We start from the raw sequence: 15,269 nt of genomic DNA, 5'->3' as shown, positions 1-15,269 counted from the left end.
GGTTGCAGTCGGACTGCATTTTTTTTAGGCCAAGCGGGTACTCGCTGTGGCTCTGCAGCCAGATGACTGCCGTTGGCAGCGCATCAGAGTGTTTGGTGAGTGTCTCCACAGGGACCGACAAAGAAGCCCTGTCTCTACTCCTCATACTCTGAGAGGGAAGAGAGGAAGAGGAGGTGTTGGTGGAGTGGTGAGAATGTGTTCCTTCAGTAAACAGCTGGTTTTGAAGGTTTGAGTCTGTGCCTTCATCTATGGCTGAAATATCTTGACGTGCCATCTTCACAGAGCAAGATTTGTATCTGAAAAGACGTTTACGGACTAGAGTTTGTAATGACATTGAAATTGAATGACTAAGCACAGGGTAATGCTAGGATACCATTAGCTGACAAGGTATAAAACAATGGCAATTTATACCAGGAAATCTGATTGACTCATAATGTCAAAATTAAACATGCTGTAGTTTGTAATGTATGTGTAATGTAATGTATGTAATGTACCCAGAACGTATTATGGGTTAATTCTATGAATATTTGCTATGATGTGCAACTGTATCGTATGTGCAATAGCAAGTGAAATTCTCGAGAGTTTATTTAGACATATTTCTTTGTTTTATTTTTTGGCTGTCTGTGTCCTTGTGTGTAGTCATTATAAAAAGATCAATAAAGTATTCTGACAAACAATTGTTATTATTTTGAACAGATACTCACAGTGGCTATGCATGGAAAGTGATGGTTTATGTAGTGGTTTTACAGTTTTTCTTTACTGTTTAGCATATAAAGTTAAATGCAAAATTCCTTTTTTTATTTTTTACTTTATTGTACTTTTTTTGGTAGAAGGAAGCTGACGAAAGGCTACATTTGCACAGATTTTGAAGCCCAAATATTGAGTAGCAACATTATAGGATGTCTGCACTGCACTCTCACTGTTCAGAATAATATTTCAAGGGAGGGAGAAACACTTTTCTGTTTGGGGAGGGGAGGAATACTGTCCTTCTGTCTCCTTCCTTTCCACTTCCTGGAGCTCCAGTCGTGCTTAGTCATGCATTTGGCATCTGCGTCCTTCTGTTTATCATCAAGGCCAAAGAGATTTTTTGGATCTAACTGGTGGTGGAAGTGCTGGGGGAATGACCAGCCTCACCCGCTGACCCTTATTCTCGGGTCCTCCTCTGCAGTCACATGACTGGGCCGGACGAGGAGCGTGTGAGGAAATTGCTTACTCGCGCCGAAGAATATGCTCTCTCCGAAGAATATGCTTACGCTCGCACCCATTCACGCGTCCGTGTGTGCTCTCTGCCATAAAGAGGACTCGTAAATCTGTGTGTGCGCATTCTCTTAACAACCAGGTAATCGGACGCTGCACGTGTGCTTCCTGGGGTTTCATCTTCACTGTTTATCTGCAAGAACCCCCCCCATCACACGCAAAATATGCTTTCTTTTTTTCTTTTGTAATGAACACTCATATTCATGCCATATTATTTACTGCTCAGGGTGCTTTAGATTTGTGGCCGATGTCATTTTATTCATAAACGCATCTTTGTTTTATGGGCTTTGATGATATTTTACATCAGTTGCTCTGCCAGATCCAGGCATCGGGTGATAAATGAGCCTAAAATTGTTTGCTGCTGACGATTAGATGAGATTTATTTAGTTATTTGTTTATTTTTTGTGGATGTCCCCATATTCGTGCTGGTTGACACCTCTCCATTTCTCTCTGCAGTTTGGAGGGGATGAGAAACGAGTGGACAGCAGGACTATCTACGTAGGCCATCGGCAGTGTCCGGGCACCGAGGCCTTTATTGCCCCCAAATTCTGTGACAACAGGATTGTGTCTTCCAAGGTGAGTTCAGTAGTTCCAACAATGCTGTGAACACATTGATTTTTTTCAATTTTTAAATTTTTTTTCATATATCAACATTGACTCAATTAAGAATTAAGATCAGTGCTGAACCTGCAGTTTCGTGCTTCCCATTTATAGCTGTGATCACAACATGAGGAGGATACACACTTCATTAGTTAATCATGAATAAATATACAGTACAGGCCAAATGTTTGGACACACCTTCTCATTCAATGTGTTTTCTTTATTTTCATGACCATTTACATTGGTAGAGTCTCACTGAAGGCATCAAAACTATTCTCTCGATGAGCTTCAAGAGGTGGATTTCAAATGGTTTTCACAGCTGTGCCTTATCAGGGTTAATTAGTGGAATTTCTTGCTTTATCAATGGGGTCGGGACCATCAGTTGTGTTCTGCAGAGGTCAGGTTACTATACAGCTGACAGCCCTATTGGACAACTGTTAAAATTCAGATTATGGCAGGAACCAATAAGATAACTAAAGAAAAACGAGTGGCCATCACTTTAAGAAATGAATGTCAGTCAGTCTGGAAAATTGCAAAAACTTTAAGTGAAGTCGCAAAAGCCATCAAGCGCTACAATGAAACTGGCACACATGAGGACCGACCCAGGAAAGGAAGACCTCAACAGTGTAGTAACCTCTGCTTCTGAAGACAAGTTTTATTCAAGTCACCAGCCTCAGAAATCGTGAGTTAGCAGCTCAGATCAGAGATCAGATCAATACCACACAGGCCTTCATGGTCAAATGAATGCCAGGAAACCACTGCTAAGGAGAGGCACCAAGCAGAAGAGATTTGTTTGGGCCAAGAAACACAAGGAATGGACATTAAACCAGTGAAAATCTGTGCTTTGGTCTGATGAGTCCAAATTTGACATCTTTGGTTCCAACCGCCGTGTCTTTGTGAGATGCAGAAAAGGTGAACGGATTGATTCCACATGCCTGGTTCCCACTGTGAAGCATGGAGGAGGAGGTGTGATGGTGTGGGGGTGTATTGCTGGTGACACTGTTGGGGATTTATTAAAAATTGAAGGCACACTGAACCAGCATGACTACCACAGCATCCTGCAGCGACATGCCATCCCATCCGGGTTGTGTTTAGTTGTACGATCATTTATTTCCCAACAGGACAATGACCCCAACCACACCTCCACACCTGTGTAAGGGCTATTTGACCAAGAAGGAGAGTGATGGAATGCTGCGGCAGATGACCTGGCCTCCACAGTCACCAGACCTGAACCAGATTTAGATGGTTTGGGGTGAGCTGGAGTGAAGGCAAAGGGGCCAACAAGTGCTAAACACCTCTGGGAACTCCTTCAAGACTGTTGGAAAACCATTTCAGGTGACGACCTCTTGAAGCTCATCGAGAGAATGCCAAGAGTGTGCAAAGCAGTAATCAGAGCAAAGGGCGGCTATTTTGAAGAAACTAGAATATAAAAAATGTTTTCAGTTATTTCACCATTTTGTTAAGTACATAACTCCACATGTGTTTATTCATAGTTTTGATGCCTTCAGTGAGAAACTACCAATGTAAATGGTCATGAAAATAAAGAAAACATAGGTGTGTCCAAACTTGTACTGTGTGTGTGTGTGTGTGTGTGTGTGTGTGTGTGTGTGTGTGTGTGTGTGTGTGTGTGTGTGTGTGTGTGAGATATGTGTGTGTGTGTGTGTGTGTGTGTGTGTGTGAGAGAGATATGTGTGTGTGTGTGTGTGTGTGTAAAAGTTCTAACATGTAAGACAGGTTTTAACACTGAGCATCAACAGCGCAGGTTTTCAGAGGACATGCACCGTATGTTTAAATATGTTTAGTTTGTTGGAGTTTATTAGCATTCCATTGAACAATATAAGACCTTACTTGGATGAAGACTATCCCTGCAAACGACTGGTCTTCAGCCTCATGCTAAGTGCTTTGTTCAATAAACTTGCTCTTCATCTGCATTCGCTGTGCCTGCAGTATTGCTGCTGAAGGCACCGTTACAGACGACAGGGATGCGCTTTTTAAAATCTCAGATCATTTTTCTTTTTCAGACTGCGGCCTTTACTGCTCTGGGAATACATTTTTTCTATGAATAAATGCTAATTAAAAGTAAAATTGATTGCAAACTGAAGTACACCAAGCTTTGCCATTCTTTTGGATTTGTGTGTGTGTGTTTTTAATGCATGTTGTGCCCATTAAAATGGACTAATGGAAAAAAGGAGGGTTTGGTTTAGGACATAGTGTAAGGGTCTATGAAGTAGTTAGTGAGTGGTGAAGCAGTACATGAAGTTTATGTGAAAATTGGAAGGAGAGTTTGTGTGGGGAGGAGGCAGCTAAGGCTCGCATAAGGATTTATGTCTGTTGGGCTGCTGCGGAGGAGCTGATCAGTCTCCTCCTGTAGCGCAGTAAACACTTTAATTACCCACGATGCACTGTTTACTCTTCCCACCACCCTGCCTTTCATCATCCTGCCTCCCCACCCTGCTCCCGCTCAGTCTCTGGTTCTTTTCTGCATCGTTCATCATGTATGATAATTCTTCCTCACGGTGCTGTACTTGCCGTACGGTAGGTCTGTGTGTGTAAATCAGTGCGATCCCTCATCTCAGGGGATCGCTTTAGATTATTACACACTGCTGTGGTGGTGTGCGCTATCAGCGTCCAGGATCCTCCTGGAAAAAAGGTGAAGGGTCACAGGGAGGACCATGCTTGATTGTTGTTGAACGGAGGAGATCTGAGTCAGTGGGACACGTGTCACATGCAGGTCCCTTCTGGCAGATACGACTAGATATATTTACACTGAACAGTCATGATACGGGTCGCTGTATAGTGGTGAATGTGCAAAGGTTGTTCTAATTATAATATTTGTCCTAATATGAATCTGAGCACTGCTGAAAGTGAAGTGATTATCATTGTGAAGCACAGCACATGGTGCACGCAACAAAATGTGTCCTCTGCATTTAACCAATCACCCTTGGTGAGCAGTGGGCAGCCTTGAAAGGCACCCGGGGAGCAGTTTGTAAAGACGATGCTTTGCTCGATGGGACCTCAGTGGCACATTGGCGATTTGGCTTTTGAACCGGCAACATTCTAATTAAGGGTCCGCTTCCCTACCTGCTAGGCCACCGCTGCTACTGTGAATGTGAAGGAAAGTACAGGTCAAGTACAGTTTTTGTAAGTGTGCAACTTTAACATTCATTATTATAAAGTTATGAGTCTCTCACACTTTTGGTTACTTTGTGAGATTATTTTACATTAGTACGAGTTTCCCTTGCATTTAAAGCTACACACATGGTGTGTATTGGGGAAATCTCACTGTGGGCCTGCCTGTAATTTTGCACCATGGCTGATTTTTGGAAAGAGACTTCAGATACTGTAGGGAACCACTAAGATCTATATAAAATCCAAAAAATATTTCATAATGTGAGACATTTTAATAAAAGGTAAAGGTATGTTTGAGAGCAGTCATTCATTTTAAACATTGTTTAATGATTTGACTTTTTGATTGTGCGTATCTCTTGATTCACGTATATCCTGAGGATGTCTTTGAGCTTTAAACTCCGCTGCGTCTAGTACCACCTTTTAAAATAATGACCTGTGTGTATTAAGAATTAAAAAAAATTAACTTGAATTTAAAAAAGCAGCCTGTAATTTCTCAGCCCTGTAATTCCCACTCTATTCACTACTCTCTCCCAAACTTTTTTTTTTTCTTTTCAGTACACAGTCTGGAATTTTCTGCCAAAGAACTTGTTCGAACAGTTCAGGAGGATTGCCAATTTCTACTTCTTGATCATCTTCCTGGTTCAGGTGAGTGCTTGGTGTGTGTGTGTGTGTGTGTGTGTGTGTGTGTGTGTGTGTGTGTGTGTGTGAAGAAATGTTTTGTAATGCAGTGGGATTAACCCTTGTTCAGGCTTGTCTGTCGCATGATGAGGGTGCAATGGAAACTCTCACACTGTGCCAGTCTGGTCACCCTCAGACGATCGATTGTGTGTGTGTGTGTGTAGTCATGCTCCACTTCCTGACCCTTCAGACTCTTCTGTCTTGTTCAGGATCTTTCTGGCCATGTTATTGTACCGGTGGCTCAGGGGCTACATGTCTGGTTTCTTTTTTTTTTTTTTTTTTTTATAGCCGATGTTGAACTATTATAGTGAACGAGCCATGGAAAAGATCCGACCACGCCTGGAATACTTTTTTAAAAAATGAGTAAATGGTGACCTTTATTAAAATGTGCTCTCCTTCAAGTTGTTCTAATCAGCCTGTACAGATTAGTATTCTGTAGATCATGCTGCTGAGCTCTTGCTCGTGACTCTTACAATAGAGCAGTTTGTGCCCAGTGAGCTGCCACTATTGCTCGCCATGAGGTATGATGAGTGCAGCTAAGTTCATTCTTTAATTAGGTTTTCTGTTTAGCCCTGGAAACGTGACCATTGATCTCTTTTTATTTATGTATTTTTTTTACCTTTGGGGAAAGGGCCTTGTTGGTAGATGAGAATGGGCTTTCAGCAGCACATTAACGAGGCTGTCCTGATTAGATCCGTCCCAGCGTGCCTTCATCCGCATGCACATTACTTAATTTTATATATTAATATATATTATTTCTTTTTGCATTTGCAAGGTGTATAAAGGCGTACCTAGACCGAATAGCAGGTTTGATATTCATTTTGCTGACCAGTTTTCTGTCTGCTGTGATTGGGCAGATGTGGATTGACTCCTCTAGACCTCTGAAGGTATCTGCTGTGGTATCTACCAAGCAAGCAGTAGCAGATCCTTTATTTCCAGCAAGTTGTAAGGTGGACCAGACTTGTTTTACCTGCATGTCCCACGTATGCTCGACTAGATTTACATATCTGCTATTTATTAGATAGACACTTGCTCAGGTACACAGTGGTAGTAAGTGGGGTTTTAACTTGCGAGTTTGTGTCTTCTTGTTCATAGGCAAGAAGACACCCCTCACCCACTAGGCTACTAGCACAAACTATAGGATTGAGATCTGGACAATGATGGGGAGTATTGTCCTGCTGAAAGATAATGTGTTGCAAATCCAGTTTTTTTTTCCCCTCCATGGTCCACTTTTGGTAGGAGTCCAGGGTCATCTTGCATACCTTGTCCCAGCCGTCTAGCATCACAGTAAGGCTCTTGTCAAGTCAACATTTAGTCCTTGAAGCAGAAAAAAATGGACAAGAATGAAGTGAAGGTGAAGTATTTGTCATTGTGAAACACTGCAGCACAGCACACAACGAAATGTGTCCTCTGCTTTTAACCACCATCCTTTGGTCAGCCATGAAAGGCGCCCGGGGAGCAGTATGTGGGGACGGTGCTTTGTTCAGTGGCACCTTGGCGGCTCAGGATTCGAACCGGCAACCTTACCACTAGGCCATCACTGCCCCAACTCTGACTGAAAGGATTATGTCATGTCTTATTGCTATTTGGTCTTTTTACTTTTTTATTATTATTAGCCTTTGTGTTCAAGTCTGAAGCAGCAGTATGATATTATTATTATTACTAGTCTTAGTAGTTTGTATATGGAGGAATATGTATGCGTGGGAACAAACATGTGAAACGTGTGTGTGTGTGTGTGTGTGTGTGTGTGTGTGTCCATGCTGCTCACATCCCTCCACTAATCCTAGATTCTCTCTTGAGGTCTCCTTATCGGAGCTGCAACATTTTCCCCAAACAGCCTGCTGCTATTACAACTGCTACACAAACACAGACGCACTTCTACCCTCACAACCGACACATGCAGCAGTATAAGAGGAGCTCCAGAAATAGAGCCGGTCTGGTCTCCAGAGACCAGCAGGCTAATGCACCTTCACAAGCCCCCACCCTCCCACCATGCTCTCTCTCTCTCCTTTCCCTTCCCATCTTGCTCCTGGTTTTGGACGTTTTTCTATCAGCGTTCGTCTCTCTGGGAGTCTCTGCACCACTGTACAGCTGACGTCAGCAGGCAGGAAGTCCTCTGTAGATCTGGAAGGAGCTGTAAATAGACCCCAGCTGGTAAAAAAACGCCGCCTGGCAGCTAAAAATAGCACTGCTGCCTCCACAGGGCTCCACTGGGAGAGCCAGGGATGGAGGGGAGGGAGGGAGGATGAAAGGGAGGAAGATGGAGGCAGTGTGGGGGATGTCTTTTTCATGCACTCTCTGACACAGATCTGTCTGGAATGTTCTTTTTGTGTGTGACAACCCAACATAGAGTGTATGATCTCTAAATTAAGATGCCTAAACTTGGTCTAGCCAGTCAGTTTTACCCCAAGAGACCCTCAGTTTGGTTCGAGTGATTATGGCTGGTCTGGGAATGTATGGGCATATTGCCCCTAGGGGAATAAAGCACCTCTGCACATTGCATTGCTAATATAAAGGTGGCAGAGACCACTCAGGGTTGTGTGAACAGGCGGAAAATCTAACAAAAATAACTATTAATAACAGGGAATGTGATAATCAGCTAATTTTATACAGCTCTTTAACTCTTAGTGAGCCTAGTGAGAAAAACACTCGCCTGTGAACCAGATGACCACAAAGTCCCAGGTTCAAACCCCCATCGTGAGCAAGACACTTAACCCTGAGTGTCTCCAGGGGGACAAGGGTGTCTGATAAAGGCTGTAAATGTAACTGTACTGGTTATAATTATGACCAGGTCAGTAAAATGCATCATTAAGAGTTTTGCCATGTTGTCTCTGTTGTCGGTGCTGGAGAACACAGAACACATGGACACGAATGTCATGAATGTACCAACAGCAGTTAAGGTTGCCTTTGATCTTTAATGAATTATAATTATATATAAAATAATTTTTATAACGGTTGTCTGGAGGGATGCTGTACTGTATGCCTGTTATTCGCGGTTCCTGTTTTTGTGAACTTTTGTGAACTTGACTCCTTGTTAATTGATATATGATGACTTGTGTGTCTATAGAGCACAAGTCGTGCACATTGCACAAACAATACAAAAATGTATAAATACATTATAATTTTTCTTTGTCTAGCACCTAACAATCTCTGAGCATGCTCTTCACTGACAAGTTGAGCCTTATCAGGGCTCTTAGTTTGTAAACTCAATATTCTATAGAAATCGAACGAGAATTGCTGGTGTCTTCCTTTTGTAAGTCGCTTTGGATAAAAGCGTCTGCTAAATAAAGTAAAGTAAAGTAGAGCAGGTGTGTGTGTGTAGGGGTTGAGAGACAGGATGCTGCATGATGGCTGGCTATTATGAGTTTAGAGGTGTTTGTGGTCTGTGTAGGGTGGAGATGACTTTTTGGAATTACAGGGAGTGCAGAATTATTAGGCAAGTTGTATTTTTGAGGAATAATTTTATTATTGAACAACAACCATGTTCTCAATGAACCCAAAAAAACTCATTAATATCAAAGCTGAATGTTTTTGGAAGTAGTTTTTAGTTTGTTTTTATTTTTAGCTATTTTAGGGGGATATCTGTGTGTGCAGGTGACTTACTGTGCATAATTATTAGGCAACTTAACAAAAAACAAATATATACCATTTCAATTATTTATTTTTACCAGTGAAACCAATATAACATCTCCACATTCACAAATATACATTTCTGACATTCAAAAACAAAACAAAAACAAATCAGTGACCAATATAGCCACCTTTCTTTGCAAGGACACTCAAAAGCCTGCCATCCATGGATTCTGTCAGTGTTTTGACTGTTCACCATCAACATTGCATGCAGCAGCAACCACAGCCTCCCAGACACTGTTCAGAGAGGTGTACTGTTTTCCCTCCTTGTAAATCTCACATTTGATGATGGACCACAGGTTCTCAATGGGGTTCAGATCAGGTGAACAAGGAGGCCATGTCATTAGTTTTTCTTCTTTTATACCCTTTCTTGCCAGCCACGCTGTGGAGTACTTTGATGGCGTGTGATGGAGCATTGTCCTGCATGAAAATCATGTTTTTCTTGAAGGATGCAGACTTCTTCCTGTACCACTGCTTGAAGAAGGTGTCTTCCAGAAACTGGCAGTAGGACTGGGAGTTGAGCTTGACTCCATTCTCAATCCGAAAAGGCCCCACAAGCTCATCTTTGATGATACCAGCCCAAACCAGTACTCCACCTCCACCTTGCTGGCGTCTGAGTCGGACTGGAGCTCTCTGCCCTTTACCAATCCAGCCACGGGCCCATCCATCTGGCCCATCAAGACTCACTCTCATTTCATCAGTCCATAAAACCATAAAAATCAGTCTTGAGATATTTCTTGGCCCAGTCTTGACGTTTCAGCTTGTGTGTCTTGTTCAGTGGTGGTCGTCTTTCAGCCTTTCTTACCTTGGCCATGTCTCTGAGTATTGCACACCTTGTGCTTTTGGGCACTCCAGTGATGTTGCAGCTCTGAAATATCGCCAAACTGGTGGCAAGTGGCATCTTGGCAGCTGCACGCTTGACTTTTCTCAGTTCATGGGCAGTTATTTTGCGCCTTGGTTTTTCCACACGCTTCTTGCGACCCTGTTGACTATTTTGAATGAAACGCTTGATTGTTCGATGATCACGCTTCAGAAGCTTTGCAATTTTAAGAGTGCTGCATCCCTCTGCAAGATATCTCACTACTTTTGACTTTTCTGAGCCTGTCAAGTCCTTCTTTTGACCCATTTTGCCAAAGGAAAGGAAGTTGCCTAATAATTATGCACACCTGATATAGGGTGTTGATGTCATTAGACCCCCTTCTCATTACAGAGATGCACATCATCTAATATGCTTAATTGGTAGTAGGCAACATGCATGAAGAGGATGATGTGGACAAAATACTAATTTGCCTAATAATTCTGCACTCCCTGTTGTGTAGTATGTTTGTCTTGCCGTCTTTTTGTCTTGATTGACTGAGTTGGACTTGGTTGAGGTGGAGTGTGGAGATGAAATTGAAATCCTGTAGTGTCACTGTCATGTGACCGTCTAACCCCGGCATAGGTTATTACTTTCAAACTGTCCAGTACATCAGAATAGAACAGCGTTATCTGGTGTTTCTAGATTTCAGTGCAAATGTGATGTTTTTATACATGATTTAATGATTAAGAATTATGCGTATCTCCTTATCATCTGCATTAGCTTGAAGAAACTTAGGTAGACCTGCTTTTCACTGAGTGCCCCAAAACAGTCTCTCTCTCTCTCTCTCTCTCTCTCTCTCTCTGTATAAAGTCTTATAAATATAATATAATATAAAAAGCTTTTTTTTGCTTTTGGAAGGCATGCGCTTTTATCTATTTCTGTCTTCTTGCTAGTTTTTTTCTGTCTTTGTGGTTAATGTGGTAGGCCACTCTGAGCAGCTGCTTGTGTTTTTAACCCCCCTCTCTGCCTCCGCCCTGGGGGGCTCTGCAGGCGGCTCTCAGCGTGTCGGGCCATCTCACTCACGCGTATCTGACGGCAACTGCATGCCCCAGAGGGAACTTTAAAAGCATGATTTCTGTACACCAGAGGTTGACTCTCTCTCTCTCTCTCTCTCTCTCTCTCTCTCTCTTTGTGTGTGTGTGTGTGAGTGTGTTTTGTAAGATGTGCAAGTCCAGGCGTGCTATTGAGGATTATGCAGCCCTGTTGAGGGTGAGCCTGTGGTTTTCAGCTTGCCTTCATTTCACAGAGCTGCTTGTAAGCACACAGAACACCTGGTTAAACCATTAGGTCTGGGTTTTCTGCAATATATTTGCACCACTAATGAGAATTTGTTCAGGTAGAAGAAAGGTGACGCCCAGTTTTGTAAACGTGTAAACAAGTTGTCAGGTGATCAGCATTTGGTTTCAATGGAACTACTGGATAATAATGTGTTGACAGTGTGTTGATTCATTGGCTCATCCCTATTACATATGTAACATATTTAGTAACCCAGGTCTTCGTCAAGGGGTGTGTGTGTGTGTGTGTGTGTGTGTGTGTGCGCGCGCGTGCGTGGTGCGGGGTTTAGGTTGGGGTTGCTCCGTCTCCTGTTGGTTACTGGGGATTACCTGGCTCAGGGTGTGGAAGGGACTGTTCTCAGATACATACTCACACAGTACCCCTGCTGGGAGCCGGTCTGTTCTCTCTGTGGGAACCATCTGAGCGCAGAACCTGTGTGTGTGTGTGCGCATTTATGTTTGTTCCAAAACATTAACTGCTGCCCTTTGCCTCACTCAAGGCTTCTTATGTATTTCTGCACTTGGTGACCTCAACTAGAGGCCTACAAACACGCACACTCAGACTTATGGTGATAAGAAGCTGAACTGACAAACTGTCACACTATGTTCACACCCCAGAGCTGCTAAAAGCCTCCACCCTTACTGATAGAGCGCTAGCTCTGTCTGTCTGGTCCAACGTGTGAGTGTGTGTGTGTGTGTGTGTGTGTGTGTGTGTGTGTGTGTTACAACATTATCACATACAGTTTAGTTTATCTGTCCCCAAACGTGCATCAGAATTCGGCCGCGCCATATTGAGGGCCATGTAAAGCTTCCTATAAAACAACCAGTCACAATCCAGTCTGTTAACAGATATCTGTTAATAAAGGCTCTGAGTACAGGTCATTGATACACTGCACAGGTCTTAATCACATGGGAAGTATGTGTGTGTGTGTGTGTGTGTGTGTGTGTGTGTGTGTGTGTGTGTGTGTGTGTGTGTGTGTGTGTGTGTGTGTGGTTTGTAGAATCTGGTTGCATCTAAATCCATTTTCCACCTGTTTGTATTAAGTTGTGTTTCTGGTTAAATTCAAGAACGGCAGGTTATTGAGACACTTTAGGCATATGATGTTCATATTCTGGCCTGTCTGTGTGTGATTTTCTTACAGGTCATTGTTGACACCCCCACCAGCCCGGTCACCAGTGGCTTACCGCTGTTTTTTGTCATCACAGTCACAGCTATTAAGCAGGTGAGGGGGGTGAAATACTTACTATCTATCAATCATTTTCTCCCTTGTTCCTTTTTCAACTCTTCTTCTTCATGGCATCTCTCTCTCTCTCTCTCTGTCTCTCTGTCTCTCACTCACTCAAAACCAAAAAATAATAATGAAGTGAACAGTAGCACATTTAACCTGCTTCTATGAAAGTCTCAGTGTGTGATTTACTGGGTGCTTCTCTGCTGGCGATAGGGATCCAGATCTGTCCTCATACCTGCACCAATCCCAGCTGCTGTTATGGGATTCGTATGTTAGGTTTTCAGGCTGAACATTTCTCTCTGCACTCCTGCTGTGAGAGCCTTTAAATATGGAACAATGCTGTAAAATATGTGATTCGCTGTGTAGCTGCTAGCAGCACTTTTTTATTGTAAAATCATTTTGAAGTGGGACATGGGGGACTTTGTATAACTTTGTGGGTGGGAGGCCAAATTGTGCTTTGTCAAGTTTTAGTTGCTACATTTGCATCTAAATATCTACAAATAAGTCTTCCCATAAGTATTCCCAGAAGCAAAACAAAAATTCTGCATCTGTAAGATACTGTTTTCTTGTTCACATCAATTATGTCTCCTGGATTTGCAGAAATAAATATAGGAGAAGCGATATCAATATCTTGGAGGAAGTAATTATCCATGTAGCTAATTAACACCCAAATGGAAAAGGTAAAAAAGTTTACTTGCGGTTTTGACAAATTTATTAAAAATGAAAAAAGAGAACTCACATGTACATAAGTATTCACGGCTTTTGCTTAATACTTTGTCGATACACCTTTGGGAGCAATTACAGCCTTAAATTTTTTGAATATGATTCAACAAGCTTGGCACATCTATCCTTGGCCAGTTTGGCCCATTCCTCTTTGCAGCACCTCTCAAGCTCCATCAGGTTTGATGGGAAGCATCTGCGCACAGCCATTTTAAAATCTCTCCAGAGATGCTCAGTTGGATTCAAGTCTGGGCTCTGGCTGGGCACCTCAAGGACATTCACAGAGTTGTCCTGAAGTCACTCCTTTGACATCCTGGCTGTGTGGGTTGTTGTCCTGCTGAAAGATGAACCGTATCCCCAGTTTAAGAGCACTCTGGAGCAGGGTTTCTTCAAGGATGTCTCTGTACTTTGCTCCAGTCATCTTTTCCTCTATCCTGACTAGTCTCCCAGTTCCTGCCACTGAAAAACATCCCCACAGCTTGATGCTGCCACCACCATGCTTCACTGTAGGGATGGTATTGGCCTGGTGATAAGTGGTGCTTCTCAAAATATGATGCCTGGCCGTCAATGAAAGTGAAGTGACTGTCATTGTTATACTCAGCACAGCACACGGTGCACACAACAAAATGTATCCGCTGCTTTACCAATCACCTTTGGTGAACAGTTTGTAGCCATGACAGCCGAAGAGCTATGTGTGGGGACTGTACTTTGCTCAGTGGCACCTCAGTGGGCCAGTTTGGGATTTGAACCCACAACCTTCTGATTACAGGTCTGCTTCCTTACCACTTCCTAAGCCACCACTGCACACCAAAGAGTTTCATTTTTTAATTTTCATTTTCATGGTCTAAGAGTCTTTCAGGTGCCTGCTGATTGGTGGATTGCTGCAGAGAAGGTTCTCCTCTGTCCACAGAGGATCTCTAGAGCTCTGACAGAGTGACCATCAGGTTCTTCCCTGACTAAGGCTTTTCTGCCCTGATCACTCAATTTAGGTGGCTGGCCAGCTCTAGGTAGAGTCCTGGTGGTTTTGAACTACTTCCACTTACGGATCAAGGAGGCCACATGCTCATTGGGACCTTCAAAGAAGCAGAAAATGTTCTGTAACCTTCCCCAGATTTGTGCCTTAAGACATTCTTGTCTTGGAGGTCTAAAGACAACTCCTTTGACTTCATGCTTGGTTTGTGCCCTGACATGAATTGTCAGGGGAAACGTCTGAGTTAAATTTTGAGCTTCATGGCATAGGATGAGAATACTTATGTGCATGTGTTTTTTTTTTTTTCAGTTTTTCCAAACCTCAAGTAGTGTTTTTTCATGTTGTCATTATGGGGTGTTGTGCGTAGAATCCTAGGGCATGCAAAATTTCAACAGATTAATTTCAACAAAAGACCTTTGTTTAAATACCGCCGTTCTACTTCCGCCTTCCTACTTCCCTTTTTTAACTGAGAACCCTGAAGAAAGTGCCACCTTTCTATTGTAAGGCATTGCATCTCCTTATTCACAGCCTGCATTATTGTGCTGAGGTAACGGAACAGAATTATTACGATTTTCTGCAAGAGTTTGCTGCAAAGGGTAGATTTCAGTGTCCCCGGCTGATGCGGTAACCTGTTATAATGAGACGTTGTATCTGTGTAACGAAAGCTAATTAGCCTTTTAGCCTTTCTGTCACTCATTTGCCTACATCCTGGCCCTTATACACAAATACACATCCCTTCATAAACGGAGCTTTTGTTTCACTGCTGCTTGCTTCCTTTGATCTGTCTCTCTCTCACATCCACTCTCAGGGCTACGAGGACTGGTTGCGGCACAAGGCCGATAAAGAGGTGAATAAATATCTGGTGACTGTGCTGGAAGATGGGCGGAGGATACGCAAGGAGAGCGAGAGGATCAAGGTGAAGC

General features: G+C 42.9%; 1 protein-coding gene across 5 annotated transcripts in view; it reads left to right on the top strand.

Moving 5' to 3' along the window:
• atp11c (ATPase phospholipid transporting 11C (ATP11C blood group)) overlaps positions 1-15,269 on the top strand; it is a 53,307-nt gene that overhangs the window by 13,636 nt on the left and 24,402 nt on the right. For all 5 annotated transcript variants that reach the window (XM_028959970.1, XM_028959969.1, XM_028959968.1 and 2 more), the window contains exons 2-5: positions 1,714-1,833; positions 5,542-5,631; positions 12,570-12,650; positions 15,155-15,262. In XM_028959970.1, the coding sequence (XP_028815803.1) occupies positions 1,714-1,833; positions 5,542-5,631; positions 12,570-12,650; positions 15,155-15,262 (399 nt within the window). The remainder of the gene's footprint in view (positions 1-1,713; positions 1,834-5,541; positions 5,632-12,569; positions 12,651-15,154; positions 15,263-15,269) is intronic.

Source organism: Denticeps clupeoides, chromosome 18 (assembly GCF_900700375.1).
Source record: "Denticeps clupeoides chromosome 18, fDenClu1.1, whole genome shotgun sequence".
NCBI lineage: Eukaryota > Metazoa > Chordata > Actinopteri > Clupeiformes > Denticipitidae > Denticeps > Denticeps clupeoides.
This window is presented reverse-complemented; position numbering and strand designations above follow the sequence as displayed.